Below are 25,725 nucleotides of genomic sequence, written 5' to 3' on the forward strand. Positions count from 1 at the left end.
CCGCCCGCAGAAAGGAGCAATTCATCCTCTTCCTGAGGGGCATCATTTGGGTGGCAGCTGTTACCGGCGAGAAAAGCTGGGCGTTCGCGACCCTGGCGCTGCCCTTTAACCTAAGTCAACCTAAGCCCGGGGCAGGCAGTCTGGGGCCGGGCGCACGGTTCCCCGGCGGGCCCTTGGGGGGACTCCCGGCACCGTGCCCTAGCAGCTTGAAGGTTTGGTCCGTCAAATCTGCCCCCCGCAGGGGGGCCACCAGGCCCATCTGCAAGTCTCATCTAGGAGGGCTGCCCGGCGCCCTTGCCCCGGGGGACTAATCGTGGGTGCGGGAAGGTATGAAGAGTCGAGAGACTTGGAAGCAGAGGACTAGGTGGGTGACCAGTTTTTGCAGGGGAGGGGTATTCCAGACTTGTTCTAGAACACAGCCGCCAAGTTGCAAAAAACCAGACATGAGATTTCATCCCAGAAGTTTCTTTCCCATCCTCTGTCTTCTTTCTTTGCACTTCTTTCTTTGCACAACTCCTGGCAAGGTTGTCATTATTATTATTTTATTATTACCACCACCACTATTACAAACCATCGGTGCCATTTTCTGGTATTCGATCTCACTGGTTCCCCTCAACCTTTGCTGTCCAACGTGGAAGGTGAAGCTAGAGGCCTGGAGTCCCCAGTCCACGACCCCCAGTCCCTCGGCCCGGAGCGACCCCTCCCGCGTAGCCCGACGGCGTGGTTTGACCTCCCCCCGGGGTGACGTCGGGGGAGGGGAGGGCGCTGTCACTTTCTCAGGGAAGAGTCCGTCCAGGCGGTGGAGGCGCCCGGGCGCTGTGTCCTCTAGCGGTAAACTCCCGCAGTTCACCTAAAGATCTGGTCAAGAGCGGATTGACACTCCAATCTGACTCCTCGGAGGGGAGGGAGGGGGTGTCTCCTGAACGTAATCCGGGGTTTCGCAGACGCCCGGTGCGTAACGAGGCCCGGAGACGCGGGCGCAGCCGCCCGCCCGCGCCGACAGCTGAAGGCTCCCGCGCGGCAGATGGTCTTTGAGCACAGATTTGCATTCATTGTCTTCAAATCTGTTTTCGCGCTGGCGTTCTAGATTTCAGCCGCCGATCTACACACAGATCAGAATACAAAAGGAAACGCAAGAAAATAACACCCAGCCGCGAGGGTTGCTGTGGTGGGGTGTGTGTTTTAATAGGCACTTGGAGCGGCCCCCGCCGTAGTTACAAAGCCGTCTAGGGTTTCAGCTGTTGGGCTGAGCCGCCGCCGCCGCCGCTTCCCCGGGCACCAGCCTGCGACCACCGCGCGCGCGCCCCGGAAAAAGTCCCTGGGACGGCCCTGGGGTCCCCCCCCGCTCCCCGGGGCCTGGAGGGGGGGGAATCGGTGAGCATGCCCTCCCCCCGGGGGGATGGCGCCCCAGGCCCCCTCGAGCCCCGCGGGCGATGCGCTGTCAGCATGCTTCCCCCCGCCCCCCCCCCCCCCGCGCACGGTGACACCCGGCCCCCGAGCGCGCGCGCGCGCGGCGAGCCCGCCCGGTCCATTTGAACAACACTTTGGGATCCCTCCTATCCACACCCCACTCCCGAAGATCCCCTTCTTTAACAACTTGCGAGCCGCACGGATAACCTGGGCATCGGGCGCGAGGCTCCGGGGAAGGGTGCTCGAGGGAGGGGTGCTGGGGGGGGGGTACTGTCCGTTCTAATAAACCCCAGAGCGTAAGCGTGGCCGCCCTGCCGCACACCGGCTCGAGCCCCGGGATCGAAGATGCCGCCCCGCAGCCCCCAAAATCCTCCACCTAGACGCGAACCCGCGGAGGAGGCTTGCCGGGCAGCTCATCCCCCGGACCCTCCGTCGCGGAGGCCAAGTTTGGGGAGACACCCCTCCCTCTCCCCCCGTCCCACGCACCGCCGGAGCGCACCGGGTTCGGACCAGGACTCTGGCGCCCGCAGCTCTGCGTCCCCTTTCACCTCCCGGACCCGCGGCCTCGCCGAGCGTGGCGCGCGCCGCGGGCGGACGTCGGCCCGGGCGCCGGCCAATCCCGAGCGCCCATGCAAATGAGGCGCGTTAACGGACCCGCGGCTCCGCCTCCTGCGGCCGGGGCCGTAGTAACCATTCATGGGGGCCCGCGCGCGGCGGCAGCCCGGCTCCGCGGCGCTCGCAAGCCACCGCCTCCTCGCGGCTCCGGGTCTTCCTTTTCCTTTTACAACCGATCCTGCTGGGGATTTTTCCCCCCTCTTCTCCTTCCTTTTCCTAAATTGGAACGGTGGGGAGGAGCGGGGAGGGGGAGCAGGGGGGGGGAAGGAAGGGGTGGGGAGGGGGAACGATTAGGCGGCGATCAATCTCCTCCCGTTTCTCCCGGCACAGGTGATGCTTCTAAACCGTGGCTACTTTCTGGCGGTCGCCGTGCGGCGGGGAGGATGCGAGCGCGCTAGGCGCCACGGCCTGCGGCGGCGCGTCTGAACTCGCGCGGGAGGCGCACCAAACTTGGACCGCAGCACCGCGCCTGGCGCGTGCAGTCAGGCGCCGCTTTGCTGTCCTCCTCTTCCTCCTCCTCCTCCTCCTCCGCCTCCGCCTCCTTTTTAAATTTTTTTTCTTTCTTCCATTTTTAAAAAACATTTTTTTTCTTTCTTGCACGCGAGATCCAAACTTGGGCACTTGATTCCCTTTCTCGGATTGCTTTTTGGAGAAGACGGTTTTCCTGGGCGCCGTTGGAGATTCAAGGCAGGCCGGGTGTGGTGGTGAACTCATTGATTATTATTATTATTATTATTATTATTATTACTTTTTAATTTTTTCCGAAGAAGGCGAGAGGAAAAAAAAAAAGATCAGACTTTTTAAATGTTTGGGATTCAAGATACTTTAGGAAGAGGCCCGGCTCTGAAGGAGAAAGCTCTGGGCGCCGAGATGGATTCGGTCAGGTCCTGGGTCCGGAACGTCGGGGTCGTGGACGCCAATGTGGCCGCGCAGAGGTAACCGGCTCGCCGCGCCAACGGGATCGGTTCAGAATCTCGGGTCCCCGCCGCCCCTGTCCGTCCTCCCCTCCTTACCCCCCCCCCCGTCCCCGGCACCCCTTCTCCTCCCGGCCCCCCACCGCGCCCCCTTTCCCCTTCCGAGGTCCGGGCCGCTCGCGCGCGCGCGAGGGCTTCTCCCCGGGACGGGGAGGTCGCTGCGGTGCGGGGACTCATCCTTCACCAGCATCGGAGTCTGCCCCGCGTCTCCCACTTGTGTGGGACCCCAAAACAAACATCAACCCACGCATCGAAATTAAGTAGCGCCGGGGCTCTCGCAGCCCTGACCGTCCCCGCGACACCCGGCCGGGCTCTCCGGGCGGCGCGAGGCCGTCCGAACCGGCAGCGGCGTCCCTGGCACTGGCCGCGGGCGAGCGCCGCTCCTCCCGCACCTTCCCGCACCTTCCCGCACCTTCCCGCCGGGTTCCCTGACGCCGGGAGCCCAGCTGCCAGATGGCGGCGGCGAGAGGAGCGGCGAGAGGCCGGAGCAGCTGCCGGGAAGACGAGGCCGGGCGGGGGCCAGGCGGGAGGACCCGGAGTGGAAGAGCGAGCGAGGGAGCGAGCGCAGTCCGGACGCTCGGAGGCGGGGGCGACGCGGAGAAAGCCGCGGGAGTCGCGGAGGAAGAGGGCGGCGGAGAGCGGCCACCGCGGCCCCGGCCTCCGCCTGGGCGCGTCCCCAAAATTGACTTGGCCTCGGAGCGCGCGGGGTGCACGGCTCGCACACGCTCGCCCGGGGTGGCCGCCGCCCCGCGGACCCCGCCAGGCCCTCCCCCGCCTTCTCCCGCACTTCGGGCCCCGGGCTGGCGGCCCTGCCGTCCCTGCCGGCTGGAGGCAGCCCTCCGACCACCGGGAGGCCCTGAACTTCTTCCTCGGCCCCCACGGCCATGCGGCCCTCCGCCCCCCGCCCCTCCAGCCTCCAAATCACGCCGGGAAACGCCGCCTCCTCCGGGGTCCCGGGTGCAGCGAAGTGGCCGCCACCCTGGGAGGAGAAGGGTGACGGGGCGGGCGGCGGGGCCGGCGCGCGGGGTCCCCGCGGCGGATGGACGGCGCCGGGAGGCCGGGACTCCACGGAGGTCGGAGGATCGAGGCTCCGCGCCGCCGCCACCACGGGGAACGAAGGCAGAGCCTCCCTTCCCCGCCTTCCCTCCCGACGTCTGAAGAGTTGGAAAAGTTAGGGCATCCAGTGTGGCATCCTCCGCAGCGTGGAAGTGCGGGTAGCCCTCCCCCCTCCTCCCTTCCCCCCCCCCCCCCCGCACGCCTCGGGGTCAGTGAGATCTTGGTGGCCGGTTCGAGACTAGCTCAGACAGCTGGGCCGGGAGGCGTGGTGCGCCCATCCCGGATGCTCGCGTGCTCCCAGATTCGGGCGCCGCGGGGAAACTCGGCCTGAGCCCCGAGCGCGCCCCGCGGCTCTGGCCGACATGCCCCGCGGAGGCACCACCGGGCGTCTCCACGTCCCGCCGATCTGGGGCTCCCGAAGGTCCCCAAAGCCGCGCCCCCCGCCGCGGGCTGTGCTCCGCGGTGAGGGTCGCTCCGCGAGCGGAACCCCGGACTTTCCGTCACGCTGGGCTTTCCCACGCCGTCCCCGTGGGCGGCCGCTCCGGGCAGGTAACCCTCCTCCCCCGCGCGAAGAGGGGAAGGACTGGGTTTTCAAATGCCAAGGAGAGTGCTTGTTCCGTGGATGCCGAGTCCCAGCTCTGAGTTCTGACACGCGGAGGAAGGGGGCCGTGGGACCCCCAAGGACTTGGGTCTGCGCCGGGGCGGGGCGGGGGGCTGCGGTGCCGCGTGCGGAGCCGGGACCTCGGTGGTCCGTGGCGGGACAGGGCCCGCCGGGCGCGCACCGGCCCAGGGCGGGCCCGGCGTTCGCCAGTGCTCCCCGCGCGTCCTCTTAGGAGCCCGGCGGTGGGTTTGGGTGTATGTAGGCGAGTTCTTGAACTCAGATCCAGGACATGGGCCTTTGGGTTATTTCTGCCCAAGGCCAGCGCTCCTCCCGTGGTTAGTTGGAGATCAGAGTCTCCCCCGGTGACTTTCCGGCCAGGCCTGACCTCCGACTGTGATCCTCAGATCTCAGCCTCCACCGTGGGTTTCCAGGCCTGCGCCGCTTCTCAAGATGGCCTGATTAAAGTCCTGAAAGTTTCCGGGCGCCTGGGATGTGGACCCCTCCCCCCTTTTCTCTTTTCTTTTTTAACGTGGTGTCTTTTCTCTCTGTGCCCGACACCCCTCCTGTCCTCCCCACGCAGCGGGGTGGCCCTGTCCCGGGCCCACTTCGAGAAGCAGCCTCCGTCCAACTTAAGGAAATCCAACTTTTTCCATTTCGTGCTGGCGCTGTACGACCGGCAGGGGCAGCCGGTGGAGATCGAGCGCACGGCCTTCGTGGACTTCGTGGAGAACGACAAAGTAAGCGGACCCCGGTGCCCCGCCTCGGGCCGACCACCGGGGAGTCCGCCTGTCACGCGAGACACTTCCCCGCGCGCGCAGAACTCGAGGCCCCTCGCCCTCCACCTTCGCCCCGCGCGGCCCCGGTCACCCCAGGCCCTGGCGGGAGCGCTGGTGCCCGGGCCTTGGGTAGGCGGTGGGGGTCGTGAGCGGAAGGACCACGAGATCTTGGTTAAAAAGTGCACCCGGGCGGACCCTGTCCTGCTCCCCAGGCTGCCCGGCCGGCGGGCCCGGGGTGGGTTGATTCGAGCAAGGGCCGAGGCCTGCCCTGTCCCGCCTGCCCCATCCGGCCTGCCCTAGCTTGGGTTTGGGGATGGACAGCGTATTTAGTCTTCAGTGAAACCTTGTCGATGGAAACCACGCGCCCTTCATCGGGCGGGTCTCCCCGGCTTTGGACTGGCCACTTCCTCAGGGCCGCGACCAATTCGGCTGCGGGTCTCCGGGCCGCGGTCCCCGCTGTACTCCTCCTCCCCATCTGCTCCCAGCCGGACCTTCCGCATGACAGGCCCTTTCTCTCTCCTTTCCTTTCCTTTCCTTTCCTTTCCTTTCCTTTCCTTTCCTTTCCTTTCCTTTCCTTTCCTTTCCTTTCCTTTCCTTTCCTTCCTTTCCTTCCTTCCTTCCTTCCTTCCTTCCTTCCTTCCTTCCTTCCTTCCTTCCTTCCTTCCTTCCTTCCTTCCTTCCTCTGTCTCTCTCCGTCTCCCTCCCCCTCTCTCTTTCTCTCTTTCTCTCTCTCTTTCTTTCTCCCAGAGAAGCCTGGGGGGGTTCTAGGGTCAGACACAGCCAGATGGGTGGAGTGGAACTTCTTAAAGACTGGTGGGTGCTCTGTCTGTCTGTCTGTCTGTCTGTCTGTCTGTTTGTCTGTCTGTCTGTCTGTCTGTCTGTCTGTCTGCCTGTCTGCCTGCCTGCTTCTCAGGGCCAGGGGAAGGCACTTCTGAGCGTCTTTCAATCTTTAAGAATCTCAGTAGTTGTGCCAGAAGGTTTCCATTCAACAAGTCAGATTATGAGTACCATGCATCTTGATCAGAGTCATCCCTTCCTACATTTCCCACCCCCCCCTCCATCTTTCCCAACCCTGTACCTATCCAGAGGAAATTTTTAAGGGAGACAGGAGGAGCGCTGGGGGTTTGGCAGGCCCTGGCCAGTGGTGGGCATTAGATCCTGCCCTTTGACCTGTGTTGGGACTGGGGTGAATCAAGGTGGCCGGGAGGCACTGTGACAGGGCAGTACTGTCTCCTGCTTTTTTTTCTTTTTTTTTGGGTCAGGTCTTGGAGCCTGAACTCTGGGCCTGGGCGCTGTCCTTCAGCTCTTCAGCTCAAGGCTAGCGCTCTACCACTTGAGCCACAGCGCCACTTCTGGCTTTTTTCTTTTTGCTGATGTGGTGCTGAGGAATCAAACCCAGGGCCTCAGGCATGCAAGGCAAGCACTCTACCACTGAGCCACCTTCCCAGCCCTCTCCTGCTTTTTTTCATGGGGAGGGGGCGTTGCTGAAAAACAGTTGAAAGATTGTCTTGTTTCAGGAGCAGGGGAATGAGAAGACCAACAATGGCACCCACTACAAGTTACAGCTCCTGTACAGCAATGGTGAGTATCTGCGCCTGGAGCCCGTGAAGGACGGAGCCAGGAGGGGGTGGTGGTGGGAGGTTTGGGGTTGGAGCTGGGGACGAAGTTCTCTGCTTCAGAACAGCCCAGCCTTGTCTCTGGCAGCATGGACTGGCTGCGCTGGGGGGGGGGGGCTGCAGGGGTTTGGATGCCAGAGGAACCCCCAGCCCTTGACTCTGTCCTTCCTGCAGGTGTTAGAACGGAGCAGGACCTCTATGTGAGGCTCATTGACTCGGTCACCAAGCAGGTAAGCCAGGCAGGCCACTCCTGCTCTTCCTCCTCCTCCTCCTCCTCCTAGAACTCGGTCCTCCTGTCCATTTATCCTAGCCCTCTCCCTGCATGACCTTCTTGGTCAGTTTGCACACTACCCTATATCAGCCTAAACCCTGTCCAAGCCTCTCTCTCCAATTGTCTCCAATTGTTGTTTTAATGAGGGGATAAGGGATGGAGCAAAGGGATGTAGAAAGCAAATAATTACTGGGAGATTTGCCTCCTCCCCAATATTCCTTTTCACAAAGATCTGAGGGGGGCAAACTTCTTTATTACTGAGCTTCAGTTCATGACTCAAGCTTCTGCTCCCCGAATTCCTAGAGGGAGCAGGCGGTGGGGAGGGAGACGATCTTGTCTTTGCCCTAAAGTACTTTCTTTGTGCCTCCGCGTCTTCCCACCCGGCAGCCCATAGCTTACGAGGGACAAAATAAGAATCCTGAGATGTGCCGAGTTCTCCTGACTCACGAAGTCATGTGCAGGTAAGAGACACCCTCTCCTCGGGCTTGGTTGGAGAGCCAGGCAGGCCAGCCTCACCTTCTTCTTCAGAACATAGCTCTTAGGATTTGGAAACTAAACTCCAGAAAGATCCACGGTTCCTGGCATGGCTGGAGTTTGCTCTGCTGGGTGGAAAGCCGGGGCTGTCTGTGGTTTTGGGGTTCATATCTGGGTTTCCTCCCCCCCAATCCCCTTACACTTACCACAGCTGGGGGTGGGTGAAAGCTGGGTTCCTTCCCTGCCCACTCAGGCACCCACTTGTGGAGCTGAGGATAGACCCAAAGACCCGGAAGCAGAGACTGAGGGTTGAGAGACCTGTTTCCTGGGCACTTTCCCCGCGCCTAGGCCTGGCTGTCTCTGGATGAGGTGAATTCTTTTCAGCTCTGAAGGTGCCCACTCCAATGACTTCACAAGCTGGTGCTGGCGCTAATGCTTTGTTTTTAAAATGGGGGTGGAGTAGGGCCTTGTTTCCCCGGTTGGAAGGAACCTCTGGGTAGAAAGCTCAATCCTGGTTCCCACCTGTGAATGAGGTGCAGCGGTGGGGGAAAGGCTGGCATGCTGTAAGTTCTGGGTCCACAGCATTAGCTGGAGTCTTGGGCTCCCCACTGCAAGAGGCCCAGGCTGTTAGCCTCTTTGCTCTCCTCAGCCTTTGCCCTCTACCTTCTAGAAAGCTTGAACCCTGGGCATTGGCCTTTTCCTTCTGCTTGAGTAGAACGAAAGTTTCAGAAATTAGAAGAAATTCATCTACACACTCGTTGAACAGAAGGTTTTTGGATGTCTACTCTGTGCCCAGTATGGGGCCGGAGGCTTGGAGACCATGGGGTCAGTGGGAAGAGGGTGGTTTTGTACTAAGAATGTGACATCTATTCTATAAGCGCGTTTTTTCCCCTCCCTACAGTCCGATTAGAGGGAAAGTCTCAGACCTTGCTCCACCAATTGTTTCCCAAGGACAGGATTGCTAGTTTGGGATAATTGCAGGCCATCTAATTTAGTCCTGAGTATTTTATGGGGGCTCCCTTAAGCCCTTATGTCCCTCCTCAACTCAGGAAGAAATCATAGCAACCAGACATGTTTGTTTAGATTTTTGAACGAGTATTGGGAGGTGGAGGGGGAGGAACACCACATCAAACCGCAAACTTCAGCTGGGCCAGATCTTGACGGAGGGAGATCCAGGCTGTCTAACTACAGGAGCCTGCGGAGCTGCATGGTGAGCCCCGGTGCTCCTTTAACTCAGGGCCCTGATAGATTTGTTCAGAAAGAAAATACTGTTCCAAGATGCACTTGCGGGTAATAGCTAGATTAAATAATCAGAAGGCTTCGATTTGGTTGGCTAGTCAGAAGGGAAGGTTTAAAAGAAAATCCTCTCTACACTGTTTAAATGTCTTTGTTTTGGAGAAAGAACCTTTGCAAAAGAAAACAAAACCCCAAACCAGCCCATTATCTAATGAATCTTTCCGAACACTTGAAATAATACTTGCACGCTCCATCCAGCTGCAGTGAGGCTGACATTTTTTATTTTTTAAGCTCAAGCAAATCCTCCTCATTTTATGCTGTTTAAGTAGCAGCATCAATTTTTAAAGCCTCTAGTTTAGTCTGCATTAGTAACACAATATAAAAATTTAATGTACTGTAACTTTGCTGTATCGGAGGGCTGAGAAAATGCTCTGCTCTTTTCTTCCCAAACTAGACTTTGAAACACATATTAATTATGGGCACATAAATGATCCATTGGATGGGTACTGTCTGCAGTTTTCCAAATAAGTGTGTGTGTGTGTGTGTTGGGAGGTGAGGCATGTGTAGGCAAATATTGACTGCCTCTGAAAGGGAATTTCTCATTCAGTCTGTCAGTTAGAGGGGCTGAGGCTTCAGGAAAGGGAAAAGTTTCTTCTTCCACATTTTCAGACTCGGTTGTCGCAGTGAGGGTGCATGTGCATCGAAGAACATCCTTTGTCAGTGGTGACTGCACATACTTACTTTCGCCTGGTGCATACTGGGATGTTTCTGGGAGTGGTTTTATGTTCGGTAGCCTTTAGGAAAAGGCTCGTCCATACACTGGTGGTTAGCTTTGAGGGCTGGGGAGACGAAAGCAAAGGGACAAGAAATAAGGCTGTGGAGGTAGAACTTTTTCTCCCTCTCCCGGATGGCCTCTGCCTTTCCCTGCTCCCTGCCTGAGTTCATTTTGCCAATTATGTTGCTGCCAGCTACCCCTGTGCCCCCAGTGCTCAGAGGGTTAAAAGGTATTATAATTTGAACAGAAGTCTTCTCAAGGCTACAGCTGGCTAATAACAGAGTTGTATTGAGCGCGAGCAAACCTCACAGCTGTGACTTTTTGCCACAAGGCGCAGGCTAGACAGGGTCCTAATCAGAGGGACCAGCCGGGCAGTGGGGCCAGTGTCTTTATCGGCCAGATGGTGTGAATTTAGACACTTTTGTTATGCAATCGCAGGGAGGAGTTGGGGAGAAGAAAACAAAACAAAAGCCACCATGCTGTGCGCTTATTTGAGTTTGAAATTAGAGACAGATTTTTGAAAGTTGAGGGTTGAATTTTAAAAACGATTTTGGAAGAGGAGAGGGCTACATGAATTCATCTTGAGCCAGACTTTGGCTGACTGGACACCCCAAGTCCAAATCTAGGGCTTTTATTTTATTTTATTTATGATTATTTTTCTTTCCTAGTTATCTTTTATCTCCTTTTAGCCTTTCTGAAAGATCCAGGTAAGGTTTAGGGTTGTGATAAAAATGTCTTGTATGTTCCCACCTTTCACGCTTCCCCTCCCCCCCCCCCAACTTGTCTTATTCTTTCTCTTTTCCTCTTCAAAGACTCCATGTGGAGACAGGAAAAGAGGCCTGGACTCAAATCTACAGTGTTTCAAGTAGAAGGTTCACCCAATAAGGAGGAGAATAAAATAAACCAAACTAAGCCAGACAGTGAGGCAGAGGCATGGCTTTTCTCTTTACTCATTACTGTAAGGAGCACCCCCAGCTGAGCCCCTGGGGTAGTTAGAAATACAAGTATTAACCTACCACCAAGTTCACTTCCCTCTTCTTTTGTTTGTTTGTTTATTATCTATTTATTTTGCAATCATTATGAGTGAAAAAAAAAAGCAAAACAAAACTCTTCTCAGGAAATCCAGACTTGGAGACTTGGCTGTTTATAAAATAACCCTAAGAGCCTTTCTACTACAGTAGTGAACCTGAAGTTGTCTATTCAGGCTTTGTCTGTGCAGCAGGGAGAGCAGAATGGAGTTAGTTATGTGAGTGATCAGAGACAGGTTCTGGAGTATCACCTGTCCACACGGTCCGGGAGGTGTGCTGTTAGCATGGAGACTGGATGTCACTTAAGCATCGAATTAAGAACAACTAACACATATTAATGAGACCTTCGCTTTAAAAGAAAAAGAAAAGTAATTTTCTCTGATTAGTTTACAGACCCAGAGAAATTGAAAAAAGGGTGAAAACAATCAGGTCCTATTACTAGTATTTTTTAACTACTTTTACTATTGTAGTTTGATCGCCAAGTGGATAGATACTCACTTGTATCTCTTCTGGGCTGGGTACGAACATGAGAGATTCTATTTAAATGTGTAACCGTTGGAAGGCAAAGGATTGGGTTCTAAAGTTTCTTTTGCATCTCCTTCCCTTCCCTGAGTGATCCAGTCGCATTGTGCTGGCACCAGGCTTATGCTGAGGTCTGTTTTTCTTTTCCTCCAGAGGAAATCCCTGTGGAAAGCAGCTGAATTCAGCTGAGCAATTTGACAAACCTACTCAGTCTCCTCAGAATCATTCCTCTCTAAACGAAACAGATTGGCGCATTGTGACGGTGTAATTAAATCGTACCCCCCTGGCACACATATTTAGGGTTCAGTTGGTGAGTGGGTGATGTAAAGGAGTCGAGTGTGGAGGTCTTTAGGCACCTTCCACTGACGAGTCTTTTGAATTGTGTCCACAATGCGGTTTGTCTCAGAGGCTTATGTAGAAGTTAGATGTAAGCAGTAGTGGAGACACAGGCGAGGTGGGTGGGGGGGGGGACTAGAGAGAGAAGGTTTGGGGAGGTAGGAGGGTCACTGGCCAGCTCTCCTATTGGTGCCAATTTTGGGATAGATTGAATTTTTTTCTTTTTGTTGGACATGGGGCCTGAGCTCTGGGCCTGCGCGCTGTCCCTCAGCTCTTCAGCTCAAGGCTAGCGCTCTACCACTTGAGCCACTTCCGGCTTTTTCTGCTTATGTGGTGCTGAGGAATTGAACCCAGGGCCTCATGCATGCAAGGCAAGCACTCTACCACTGAGCCACCTTCCCAGCCCCATAGATTGAAAATTTAGAAGTTCAGACCTAGTATAATTGTAAAGGCCAAGTATGAGTTCAGAAAGTCCCAGTGGTAAAGGCTGCTGTTTAGGAAAGTCGAGAGAATTCTTTTGTTGTTGTTGTTGTTACATTCTACTAATTTGATTAAATTTGTGGAAGCTTCATTGTACCCATTTGATGAAAATGTCCAAGTGTGTCTCAAGTGTATTTTACTTTCGGCGGGGAGGTGGGGGGGGTGTATTGGAGAAATGGTTCACTGGTTAATGGACACATCTCTGCGGGAGAGAGATGGACTGGCAAAGTTTTAAAATATTAATTTATGTTTAATTCTGTGGAGGATCAGAGGGTGAATGGACTGCAGAGAGTAGGGCTCTGACTGGGCGGGGACATGGCTGCCTTCCCAGGCTCCCTGACCCCAGGGCCTTTGCATAGGATGCCCTTGGCATCCCACAGCCTTGTCACTGAAGCCTACCAGGGCTCTAGCCACAGTGGAACCCAACATTTCCATTCTGTGTAAGCTCAAAGGGGTTAAAGAGATTTTCCTACCTTCTCGCAGCTGGTTAGAGGCAGGCTAGATGCCAGGGCCCCAGACGCTGTTTAGCGGTGTCTCAATGGCAGTTCACCAGTGCTGAAGTTGGAGACCCTGCCGTGGGAAAGGCAGCCCTGGCTGTTAACGTTGATTAGACTCTTCTCCAACTGAGTGGATGGTCATGATCCCCTTAAAAGCCACGTCAAGGCCATCGTCTGAGTTGACTCCAGACACGCTCAACGAGCCGAGAGGCCTTCAGAAGGCTGTAGCTCTGACAAGCAGCATTGGACTGCTCTGTCTGTCTGTCTGTCTGTCTGTCTGCCTGCCTGCCTGCCTGCCTGCCTGCCTGCCTGCCTGCCTGCCTGTCTGCCTGTCTGCCTGTCTGTCTGTCTGTCTGTCTGTCTGTCTGCCTGTCTGCCTGCCTGCCTGCCTGCCTGCCTGCCTGCCTGCCTGTCTGCCTGTCTGTCTGTCTGCCTGTCTCTGTCTTTCTGTCTGTCTGTTGGTCTTTTCTTCTGAGTACTTCCTTTCTGTTGTACTTGCATTGGGGGCTCCTTGTATCTCTTTCACTCAGCGAATCCCTCTGCATTTATCCAGCTGTCTGGGTATCAGCCCTTTGTTAAAGGGAAGTTCAGGGATGTAGAGTTCTCAGAAGTGAGACTTGTATGTGGTCCAGTCCCATTTCACTTCCGGCCTTGGTGATGATTGTTGAAGCTGGTATTCCCTCCCTCCCTCCCTCCCTCCCTTCTTTCCTTCCTTCCTTCCTTCCTTACAACACACACCATAGTTCTGATCTTCTTCCTTTGCCTTCGGGATGAGGGAATGAATGAATGTCTCTGAAGGACATTAAATTCTCCAAAGAAAGACGTTATATAAATGAGATCTGTGACTGCTCCCTGCCCTCCATAGAACACACTTTTCTTCTACCTTCTTTAAATATTTATTGAGGTACAGAGACGTAGAATATACAATCACAAAGTAAACGAACACCAGCCTGGAAATGACGTTGTAGCCTTAAGATCCAACCAGCTGTGATTTAGTTATCAGCATGGATTTGGGGGAGTTGTGCATTGAAGAGAATTACCTCATTGGTGAGCCATAGAGTGAGAATTTGGACGAGTATGTTTTGGCATCAGGTTCAGATTAAAAAACAAACAAGCAAACATATAGCCACACATTTTTTCCTTCAAGTAGCTTCTAGTTGGAGGCTACTTGGACATATTAATTTTTTTGAGTTTTTTTTTTAATGTATGCTCATTGTATTTTCTTTTTTCTAACAAAATTCTTTTACTCTTTGGCTTCCCTTACGCTGCAGTCGGTGTTGCGAAAAGAAAAGCTGCGGAAACCGAAATGAGACCCCCTCCGACCCGGTTATCATCGACAGGTAGGGGAAACCTGTGGTTTCAAAATCTTTTTTTTTGTTTTGTTTTGTTTCTTTCCTTCACGAAGCTCCGCTGAGGACTGCTCCCCGGGGGCTGTGATGTAATCTTGTTTTCTTCAAGGCTACTCAGCTACTTGGGCAAGGTTGGCCTGTCTTGGAGCAAAGTCAGGACCTTGCTTTCAGAACACACATCTCTAAATGGAGGAAGGATTCTTTTCCAGGTGCACGCACGTTAGCTCAGAAGGCGTGTGTGTTAGGAGTGAGGGGCGGAGGCTGGCTCCTTCCCGGGCAGGGTGCGGCTCTGTTAGTTCCGTGGGAGCCACGCACCCCAAGTTCACTGCCTGTGGCTGCTGGGCTTGAAGCCTGTCGGCTCTGATTACCACTCGGAGCCTGTGACAAGGTTGTTCTTGCATCCAGTGACGTTTCTCCCCGCCACAGTGGACCGCATTCTGGATGCTATGTTGTAGTCTTTGGGACAAGATGCTAGTTTGCTGACATGTGATTTAGGCATCTTGCAGCTGTTTTGTGTGTGTGTGTGTACATGTGCGCGTGCGCGCACGCGCATATGATTGGAAACAGAACATACAGACCAACGAAGAAATACCAAATTAACTCCCAGCAATCATGTAATTTTTAAGAAACCCCAAATTCCCACCCCTAATTTTTTCTTTTTCGTTAAAAAACGGAGTAATTCCCCATTGCTTCTTTCTTTGGGTTTTCATGTTTCTAGCCAGGTCCTGAAATGGATTGGAGAGACCGCAGTCTCCAAAGTTGTTATTCCAGTATTCCCAGGAATTCTCAGCTGGGAGAGCCCAACCTCTGGCATCCTTCCCAGAAAGCCAGCTTGGTTTCCTTGTGCAGAGTAAGAGCGGCAAAGTCAGAGTAGCGAGTAGCGGTAGATGTAAGGATCGAGGAGGCTGCAGTTCCAGGCCCGTCTTTGCCCCTGACCTGGGGCACAGCGTGTTTTTAGCTTCTCTGGTGTGGTGATGGTGGAAATGTCCGTGGTGTTCACGGAGATACCTGGAAGGGGGTGGTAGGCAAGTGGAAAATGTCCGCTGGATGCCTACGGCGCCTCTGCCATTTTATAGAGCTGTTTGGGGTTTCTCTGGTATTTCTGAAAGTGCAGACAAGTTAAATATACAGCGTTGTAAGGACTCTGCGGGATCATTCGTCTTCTGCATTTTAGAGATGAAAACACTGAAGTGCGGAGTGGTGACATGGCTTGTGCAATGCGTGGGGGCGGGGCAGGTGCTAGAGCTGGTGCTTTCTCCCCTCGCTCTCCCAGCATGCTCTCTGTCCCAACTGCTGTGTCAGTGACCTGGGCCCCCTTGTTTCTGGGATCCCTTGGGATCTTCCGGGGTGGGGGGCGGAGTGGAGCGTGTGATCACGAGCAGCTGAGATGCAGCTCCCGACGTTTCCAGCTTGCACGCTGCGTGCACTCATCTTCAGCTCCTGGTCCCCACTCACTTCCCACTCCCCTTCCAGGAAGGCCTCAGACTCCCGATGGTGAGTCTCCTTGTAATACACACCCGTCACCCCCCTGTAGCAACATGTGCTCATGTACAAGCGCTGACCTGCCGGCATGTGCACGCGTGTGTGCACGCGCACACACCCACACCCACCCACCCTCCACTGACTCCATACAGACAAAGTTAGATCTGTTCAGCTTCTTTTCCTTAGCAAGACATGTTACCTGCTCGGGAGAAAGTAGCATTTCTTGTCTTTGGATCTGATCTCTGTTGCTTGGTGCTAGAATGCCTTAAATTCTGAGGCTTGTACCATGGCTGCCTTTTAGGGAGTTTGATGAGATGGTGGCATTATTATTATTATTATTATTTTTCCTGTTCTCTGCGCAATAATACAGCCCAATGGTATCATTGGGTCATGTGAAATGTGACATCAACATATGGAAACATGCATGCTGGATCTCACATATTGGCCAGTGTCAGGTTTTGAGAGTACTTACTTTATCCTGAACACATGCGTGTGTGCCTGTTGTTTAACTATATTATTCACTCATCAGAACGTTGGCTTATGGATTCTCGGTGGCTTTGGGGTGTGCCTTAGCCTTCTTGCCTTCCTCTTGGAAAGCCGAAGGGCTTGAAGTCAGGTTTCTGTGGACTTGGGAGACCAGGGTCTGGTCGAGTTGTGTCTCTGGCGGGTCCTTGGGTTCCATGTGTGCCAGCGTGGAGGCCTCGTGTGTCCTCACCATGCACCAAATGGGTGCAAAGCGGCCTGTCTCGGATTCCTCCGACTGCCTACGGAAGGCTCTTCCTTGCCCGGTTGGACCAGCTAATGGTGTCCGTCCTTCTCTCCACCCCTCCCAGAAGCGGGTAATTTACACGGTCCCTCGTGGAGTCTCTCCATAGCAGGGGCTCTGGCTTGAGGGAGCTTGCTCGCTCCTCTGGAATGGCACAGGTTGGAGAGGAAGGAAACCCAGGGGCAGTTTCTGAACTTCTTACCCCTAAGGACCCCTTCATTTCTGCCTTAGTGAACGCAGGCAGTTTTGCTTTATAGCTTCGCGTTCCACATCGCAAGTGAGTCCGCTGCAGCTGTGAGCTCCTTCCTTACTAATCAAAGACCTGTAATAGAATAAAAACAGTAAAAACAAACAGACCTCCTCTCAGGTATGTCTTTGCTGTGTCTCAGTGGCCAGTTGAGAGCCAGCATTACCACTCCTGAGGCTCCAGCCCACAACACCGGGCTTCCCGAGAGCCAGCACCGCGCCTGCACAGGCTGCTGGGAAGATGAAAAACAGCTTTTGCTGTCTTGTGGTTCCTTAATTGAAAACCACCGGTTTACCATGGGGGCTCCATCATCAGTTACTTAGAGATACATTTCCCAAAACTTAGTCCCAGATTTGCAGGTCCTGCCTACTCGACACGGCTAAATTGTTCCCTGTTTGGATCTCTTGTGTTCTTGAATAACCATGGCCCTGCTCCTAAAGTCAGGCCAACACCAGCTCCACAGCACCTGCTAGTGGGCCCAGAATCCTCCACAGTATCGCCATTGCCATCACTGTCACCTTCCTCCTCCTCCTCTCCCTTTTCCTCCACCTCCCTCCTCCTCCTCCTCCTCCTCCTCTTCTTTCTCCTCTTCCTCCTTTTCTTTCTCCTATTCCTCCTCCTCCTCTTCTTTCTCCTCTTCCTCCTTTTCTTTCTCCTATTCCTCCTCCTCCTCTTCTTTCTCCTCTTCCTCCTCCTCCTTCCCTCCTTCTTTTCTCTCCTTCCTTCCTTCCTTCCTTCCTTCCTTCCTTCCTTCCTTCCTTCCTTCCTTCCTTCCTTCCTTCCTTCCTTCCTCCCTCCCTCCCTCCCTTCTTCCCTCCTTCCCGCTCTGCCTCTTTCTCTCCCTTTTATCTCTTTTTGTCTCCTTCCCTCCCTCCCCCCCCTTCTCTCTTTCTGTAGTGTAAAAATCCAGAGTCTCAATCTGGAAAACCACAAAACAAAACACAGTGAATCCAGGTGCTGTTGGCTCATGCCTATAATGCTCGCTGGTCAGGAGGCTGAAATCTTGAGGATAGAGGTTTGACGCTGGATGTGGCAGAAAGGTCCACGAGACTCTTCAGTTTCTCAACAAGACACCTAAAGTGGAGCTGTAGCTGCAGCATGTTGCCTGCTAGCCTTGAGCAGCATAGTGAAGTGACAGTGAGGCCCTGGGTTCAAGCCCAGGATTGGCACCCAAACAAACAAACACCGTGCCCACATTGAAATGTAAACTCTCATCTTTGCCAAGATCTTGTCTATGAAGGCTTATGTGGTAAACAGAAGAAGACGGCAGTGACTTCCTCTTGTGGTTTCAGAGGGTGCTCTAACCAGCTCTCCTTGTCAGGGCCGGATTCCTTCAAACTCGGCTTTTATCTGGTCGCTTCTTCCTGTATGATACCAAAATATTGTCCATGACTTCCTGGGGCTCCATGGTGCCCCGCAGGAAAGGGATTCTAGGGTTAGTCCCACTGGTGTGGGAGATAAAAGATGTTTCCCCATGCTGAATCCTCCCCGGCAGGTCCCAAGCACATGGCTTAGGGGATTTTTGTCTTTTGTGTCTCTGTTTGGCTATTTTCTATGAAAGGGCAGGTCCAGCCTGTGCCTCACGTGCTCTGCTTCCGAATCTGTTGTTCTGGGTCATTTTTCTCCTATGTTTTGTCTGGTTTGTCCCAGGGGAACCATTTTCAGGGTGAATATGGTTTTGCTTATTTTCTTTTTCAACACTCCAAGCAAACTGCAGAATGACCATTTCTCAAAAAGAAGCTGGGGTTGAACCATCCATACGAGCGGTGGTGGGCAGTGCAGTTCTGCATTTTCCTCTTTTAAGGCCTCGTGGTAAAATACACAGAATGTGGAATTTGCCGCATTTACCCTGTGTAAATTTGCACACACCTTATTGGGCCACGTCACCAGCACCCATCCGTAGAATGCTTTCTGCCATACAAAACTAGAACCTTGTACCCATTGCTGCATAAGACTTGCCATTTCTCCTTACACAGCCTCTGTCCCTACCATTCAACTTTCTGCCTCTGTGAACCGCATGTAAGTGGAACCATACAATCATTACTCAGCGTGTTGCTCTCTGTATGTCAGAATTTCCTTCCTTTTTAAGGCTGAATTGTATTTCATTGTAGATATTGACATCTATCTCTCTTTCTATCCATTTAGTTATGGAAACTAGGTTTAATTGGCGCTTATTGTATACTAGGCATTGGGTTAAGCAATTGGTGCAAATTAAATAATTAATTTTATCAACTACAGTTGATTGGGAAAAAAAGCTCAGTGTTATGCAAGGAAAAGCATCCATCTTGAGGAGTTAGGCAAAGTGGGCCAAAGTCACAGGGCCAGTTTTGGTGGTGAAATTGGAATTTAGTGGACTGGTACAAGTCACAGAAAGGCGTATTTTGTATTTTGGTATACGGCAAGGACAAACTTGCCTGCACTCAGAGCTGTTGTAGGTCCTGCTGAGTGAGAGCTACAGGGACTTGGGGAAACACGGAGCTGCTGGCCCCGAAGTGTTGTCTAACCCCGATGGTCCGTAAGTCACAGTCAAGGGCACGACACGGTGGGTGGAACGTCAGTCTTCAGTGTGGCCGAAGGCCCTGGTGTCGGGGTTCATTCCCCAGCTAGCTGTCTAGTATCACTTAGGTCGTGAGCCTCCCAGAGCCTCACTCTCCCTGTCTGTGGCGTGCAGGGCATTGGGTTAATGCATGACCTTTGATTGTCTTTCAGCTTTACTTTCTCTGATTTTAGTGGTGGGCCCAGGTTTGAGTGTCAAGCATGTTAATTCATCATCCTGGTTTATCAGTAATTTATAGGAGCTATTAATATCTATGCCTTTTTAGCCCAAACCCTTCATCTCCAGGATAGGGGAACTCCGCATTGTGACGAAGCTATAAAAGCCTGGATCTGGGCAGTATTTTTTTTTTTTTTTGGTCATGGGGCCTGAACTCTGGGCCCAGGCGCTGTCCCTCAGCTCTTCAGCTAAAGGCTAGCGCTCTACCACTTGAGCCACAGTGCCATTTCCGGCCTTTTCTGCTTATGTGGTGCTGAGGAATTGAACCCAGGGCCTCATGCATGCAAGGCGAGCGCTCTACCACTGAGCCACCTTCCTCCTCTGGGCAATATTTAAAAAAAAATTAAGTGAAAAGTCCAGCTCCTCAGGGAAGGCTTAGATTTTCTTACGGAGACTCCGATGATCTCTCCACTGTGACTGTTTGCATCTCTGCTGTTCTTCTGTTGTTTCCTAGCAGAGCCTTTGCTGGTTTCTTAGCCTTTTCAGCGCGGTACAGGCAGGAGAAGGTCTCTCTGCTGCTTCTAGTCTAGGAGGGATAGGTCACTGTGGTTGAAGTGCTTCCCTGAGTGACAGCCTGAGTCAAAGAGCAAAAGGGAAGGAAACTTTCCTTCTAGAACACGACTCTCCTCATTCTGAGTTAGGCAGTGCAAAGTTATGGTGTTCATTTCTGTATTGGGGTTAGGTTTTGCTTTTTGGTTTAATGTTTTGTAGTGCTGGGGATGGAACCCAAGCCTTCACACATGCTAGGCAGCTGCTCAAACACTTAGCTCTGTCCCCAGATCTGATATATATATATATATATATATATATATATATATATATATATATATATATATATATATAAATGTATATATATATGTATGTATATATACCCACACACACATATCTGATATCATGATATGTGATATATCTGATAGATGTATGTCATATATCTAATGATATATATGATATATGTATAACGTATATTGAATTATATATATCTGGTTTTGAATTCCTTCTGTCTTTGACTCCTGTGCAGATGTTATTATAGGTGTGATTACTATACCTGGTGTCTGGGTTAGTTTTGAAGAACTATATTTTTTCTGCTTACCTCACCAGTCTCTCTAGACGTTTATAGTTGGTCATGAATTTATCTATGATACATGGGGGTTCATTCCATCCTTCATCCAATTAGGCATTCCAGGGTGCTCCACTATGAAGCAGATATTTGTGACTCCCTGGCAGAGAGAGGTGAGCAGAGACTACAGCAGACGTGGCCCCTCCTGCCCGAGCCATCTCTGTGATCCCAGGAGATAAACAGTGACAAAATGAGGAGTTCTCTGGAGGTCAGAGGATGGTAGCGAGTTTCCAACCTTCCAGGTCCAACGTTGCTTCCTCCATGCCTGGGTCCGTCGTACCAGCCTGGACCATTTCTTCTTTTCTCCCCTAGAACATACCCGTTCCGCCGCTTCAGTTCTCTGTCAGTTACAAGTCCTGTCACCCCGTTCCAGTTCTAGTTCACAGTCTGCCTTCTCGAAGATACCCGTTCTTATCATAAAGTCTTCCTACTCGACATTTATCACACGTACTCATTCTTGTTTGGCTATGTGGGTATTGTGTTCTTTTTTTTTAAACCTATTTGTGTTTACATTCCTAGGCATATTATGATTCTTACCCAATGCTATTTATGTCTTAATTCTAATAGGAGCGATATGTTGGTTTTATTTTAGTTTTTATTGTGAGGGGTTACAATTACATGAGCAAGGTAATGAGCACATTTCTTATCAAGCATTGTTGCCTCCTCCTTTGTTTTCCCTTCCCATCCCTTCCCATCTCCCCCCGCCACTGTCCCTCCATGTGATGGTTTTAATAATAGTTAATCATACTGAGTCTTTCTTTTCCTCATGTGAAATACATTACTATATGTAATAGCAGTGAGTGATAGAATTGATGCCCACCCACACTGGAGAGTGAACCCAGTTCCTCATACCAAAGTACCTCATACTCATGCTAAAGAAGCACTGCACCACTCAGCTTCATCCTCAGCCCTCCATGCTTTGAAAAAAGCCACAGCAGCGATCACCTTATATCTCCTCATACATCTGTGCGGTGGCTTGGATATTATAGACACTGAGGAAACATTAGTTGGCTGAATAACGTCTGACTGCCAAGCACTGAGGACTTGGTAACGTGTCTTAGCCAGTGCACAGAGGAGCGTTCCTGGTAACTGCTGGTAGTAGACGGCTGCTTAGCAGCCTTTTGCCCAGTAGCAGACAGGGACAGTGCCCAGAACAGATGTGCAGGGTGGTGCGGGAGAATGAACTTGAGGTTGTCCAGGAAACATGTCTTGAAGGTGTAGCCTGTCGTGGACTTGGCGATGGATGGGAAGGGAGTGACCAGAGGCAAAGCTCAGCCTTGGGGAGTTGAGTGGGGGAAGAGAGAGGATATGTAGACGTAACCGGATATGGTGTAGAATGCAGGAAGTACCACTAAAGAGACAGAGATAAACACTGGGGAGAAATATTTTCATGTGTGAAAATAGAATAGTGAAACCCATGAAAATGGTTTTAAAAAAAGGATGGATATGAGCCGGGTTGGAGCGGGGAGACAAAAAAGAGCCACAAGAGAGGTGAATTTGATCAAAGCACATTGTTACAGTGAGAGCGTGTGTGTGTGTGTGTGTGTGTGTGTGTGTGTGTGTGTGTGTACGTGTAGTGCCAGTTTTGGGCAAGCCTTGTACTCTTAGTCTTTTTTTTTCTATTGAGGCTGGTGCTCTACCACTTGAGTCACACCTCTGCTTATGGCTACTTGTTGGTTAATTGGAGACTTCTGCCTGGGATGGATTTGAACTGTGATCCTCAGATCTTAGCTCCCTGGGTAGCTAGGTTTGCAGATGTGAGACACCAGTGTCTAGCATGAAAGCCTTTTATACAGTTAATATCTACTTAAAAATAAAAGACTAACATTTAGACTCTTTTTTTTTTTGTCGGTCATGGGGCTCAAACTCTGGGCCTGGGCGCTGTCCCTCAGCTCTTCAGCTCAAGGCAAGCACTCTACCACTTGAGCCACAGCGCCACTTCAGGTTTTCTAGTGGTTTTTATTGGAGATAAGAGTTTCACGGACTTTCCTGCCCAGGCTGGCTTTGAACTATGATCCTCAGATCCCAGCCTCCTGAGTAGCTAGGATTACAGGGGTGAGCCACCGGCACCCAGCTACATTCAGAGTCTTTTAGTCATACAAATTTCCTTCTGTTCATCAATGTTCCCAATGTTTATCAAGGCCTAGTACATTACCCCTGGGTGTGGTGACAGTTGTAACTTCAGGACATGCATAGTTAGGGTAAAGGGCATCTACTCTGCTCTGAGCCCTGTCTCTCTCTGCTATTGGGGACAAGGCTGTTAGGTGGCTGTCTAATCGTCTAATATAAGTACGAGGGCTTGAACTCAGGGCCTAGGTGTTGTTCCTTAGCTTTTTTTCCCCACTCTACCATTTGAGCCATAGCTCCACTGCTGCTTTTTTGGTGGTTAACTGGAGAGAAGAGTCTCAAACTTTTCTGCCCAGGTTTGCTTCAAACCATGACCCTCAATTTCAGCCTCCCTTGGATTCCAGGCATGAGCCACCAGTGCCACTTCTAGTCACTGGTTAGAAGAGTGTTCTTTTAGAAAAGGCAGGTAGAAAGGAAAGCATTTCATGAAAGTTCTTACACTTTTAGAGGTGCATGCTTATGCGAGAAGGGGGTACAGTGAGAGAAAGATGCTTCAGGCTGGATTTTAGGAGCTTCCTATAACTACAAGAGTGTTTTGATATGATTATTTTTAGCATTTTTTAATTAAGTAGTTGTACAAAGAGGTTACAATTCCATAAGTCAGGTTATGAGTACAAAGCATCTTGACCAATGTCCCCTCTCCCATCCTGACCTTTAGGGTTCGCAGTTTAATTGTTACATAATGTATATTGAATATAATGAGTGCATTTACTCATCTTCCCTCCCTCCTGTTGTCTGCCCCTCCCCCTGATGCCCTCCCCCCAACTCATTGCTGCTTCCTCGCATATCTTTTTTTGTTATTGTTGGTCATGGGGCTTGAACTCTGGGCCTAAATGTTGTTCCTGAGCTCTTCAGCTCAAGGCTAGCACTCTACCACTTGAGCCACAGCACCACTTCCCGTTTTCTGGTGTTTAATTGGAGATAAGAGTCTCACAGATTTTCCTGCCCAGGCTGGCTTTGAACCACGATCCTCAGCTCTCAGCCTCCTGAGTAGCTAGGATTATAGGTGTGAGCTCCCAGCGCCGGTCTTCCTGGTCTATCTTGACATTATTTTATTGGCAGTGGAGGATGTAATGGAAGTTGAGTAGTGCAGATTCATGCTCAGTCAACATTGGAAAACATGGGTTGGAAGTGGGGCAGACTTTTTCTATGATTAGAAAGTCAGCTTTTCCTTACCAAATGCTCCAGCAGCGGTCGCCCTGGAGGGGGAAGATCCATTTTCTGCCTTCTCCACACCCACGTCCCTCCCCCGGTGCCCACCTCCCGCCCCGCTTGCTGAGCATGCCTCCCTTTTGTTCACTCCCAGGTTCCCATTCCCGGGCAAAGAGCTGCTGTCCCACCATCTGGCAATCTGTGAATTTTTCTTTTTAGTAGCCTGGATGTTTGTGAGAAAGCAGAGACTCTGAGGCCAACGTCCATACCGTTTGTAAGCCATTCTTCAGCAAAAGAGGGGGAGAACCAAGCCTCATTACTAGCATTCTTTCACCCAAAGTGCTTGCCTAAGTTCCTTGACTCTATTTCTAGGGAGAATTAGCCACTGGATCACTGGGCTCATTCAGGACAGACAGTGCTTTGCTTAGGTTCCAGTTTCTTCTGTGTGAGATGATCAAATAGTAGATTTGCCAAAAAAAAAAAAAAGTGGGTGAAATGCAATGGCTTAGGAGAATAGAGCTCTGAATCTGTGCTATGCTGCAAACAAGAAATAGGTGTTTGGTTCTAAAAGAGGTGTTTCCTCTTGACATTACCCTGCTGGAGATAGAAGTCATAGAGCAGGAAAAGATTATGATAAGATTATGTACTGAGGGCTGGGAAGGTGGCTCAGTGGTAGAGCGCTTGCCTTGCATGCCCAAGGCCCTGGGTTCGATTCCTCAGCACCACATAAGCAAAAAGAAAAAAGCCGGAAGTGGCACTGTGGCTCAAGTGGTAGTGCACTAGCCTTGAGCTGAAGAGCTGAGGGACAGTGCCCAGGCCCCGAGTTCAGGCCCCACGACTGGACCCAAAAAAAAAAAAAAAAGATTATGTACTGACCTCAAGAGGACCTTCTAGAATTTCTAGCTATTTTCTCTTTCTTTCCATCCTTCTTTCTTTCCTTTTTTCCTATTTGAATAAGCAGGGTTGAATAAATTCTTTTCAATTTGATTTTTTTGGGGTGGGGGGAGGTAGGTGGGAAAATTCTGAGATTTGAACTCAGGGCCTCATGCTTGCTACCACTGGTGTGATGCTTCTAGCTCTTGGGTCTAGTTTGACCTAGCCAAGAGACTCACAAACTAAATGGTTGGAAAAGGAGACATGGATACCAAGGAGCTCAGAGGGCAGTCACCCACGTAACTTGCAGATTTAGGATCCTGCTACTAAGACTTGAAAAATTATTTGTATAAGTAAATTTTAATCAATGATAATTAAAATCTTGTAAAAATTGTTACTCAGACCATCATAATGACCTAGAGTTATATTCGGAGGGACATTAATCAGAAAGGAAAAGTAGCTGGATGCTGATGGTGGCTCACACCTGTAATCATAGCTAATCGGGAGGCTGAGATCTGAACTCTGAGGGTCATGCTTCCAAAGCCATCTGGGGCAGGAAAGTCCGTGAGACTCTTTTATCTGTGTGGCTCAAAGTGGTAGAGTACTATCCTTGAGTGAAAAAACTCAGGGACTGCACCCAGATCCTGAGTTCAAGCCCCATGGCAGACAAAAAGAAGAAGGAGGAGGAGGAAGAAGGAAGAAGGAAGAAGGAAGAAGAAGAAGAAGAAGAAGAAGAAGAAGAAGAAGAAGAAGAAGAAGAAGAAGAAGAAGAAGAAGAAGAGTAAAGTAGTCGAGTTGAGTGATGTGAGCTTGGTGCCTGTTGGCCAGCTTGGAGACCCGTTTACAAAGAATCAGCCTTTCCTCAATTAAATGGTTGTCCTCTAGGAAGGATTTGTGCTGAATGGAGTTTCCAGAGCAGACAAACTTCCCTGACTCCCTCAAGATCATGAGGGAGGCAGAGTTGTGTTGAGAAGCGCTGAGCAGTTTTCGTAGAACAAGTGCTTTTCAGAAAGAGAAGAAACCCTAACCCCACTGATGGGAACGAGGAGTTTGTAGGGATGGACAGTGGGTCCAGACCAGCATTTGGGGGACAGCGGCCCTCTTGAAGGCCCATGAGAAGCCAAGACTTTTTTTTTTTCAAAAGAGAACTCACAAGATGGCGGAGGGAGGAG

At 51.7% G+C, this 25,725-nt stretch overlaps 1 protein-coding gene across 7 annotated transcripts in view; it reads left to right on the forward strand.

Moving 5' to 3' along the window:
* Positions 1 to 2,792: 2,792 nt before the first annotated feature.
* The window catches only part of Ebf2 (EBF transcription factor 2), a 180,739-nt gene continuing 157,806 nt past the window's right edge, over positions 2,793 to 25,725 (forward strand). For 5 of the 7 annotated variants that reach the window (XM_042697809.1, XM_042697811.1, XM_042697815.1 and 2 more), the window contains exons 1-6: positions 2,830 to 2,960; positions 5,237 to 5,393; positions 6,950 to 7,013; positions 7,223 to 7,278; positions 7,707 to 7,780; positions 13,939 to 14,007. In XM_042697809.1, coding sequence (XP_042553743.1) covers positions 2,830 to 2,960; positions 5,237 to 5,393; positions 6,950 to 7,013; positions 7,223 to 7,278; positions 7,707 to 7,780; positions 13,939 to 14,007 — 551 coding nt within the window. Of the gene's footprint in view, positions 2,961 to 5,236; positions 5,394 to 6,949; positions 7,014 to 7,222; positions 7,279 to 7,706; positions 7,781 to 13,938; positions 14,008 to 25,725 lie in introns of all 7 variants that reach the window. The other 2 variants (XM_042697810.1, XM_042697814.1) reach the window with 2 other exon arrangements.

This window comes from Dipodomys spectabilis, unplaced genomic scaffold (genome assembly GCF_019054845.1).
Source record: "Dipodomys spectabilis isolate Male_0828 unplaced genomic scaffold, ASM1905484v1 ptg000229l, whole genome shotgun sequence".
In the NCBI taxonomy this organism is placed as follows: domain Eukaryota; kingdom Metazoa; phylum Chordata; class Mammalia; order Rodentia; family Heteromyidae; genus Dipodomys; species Dipodomys spectabilis.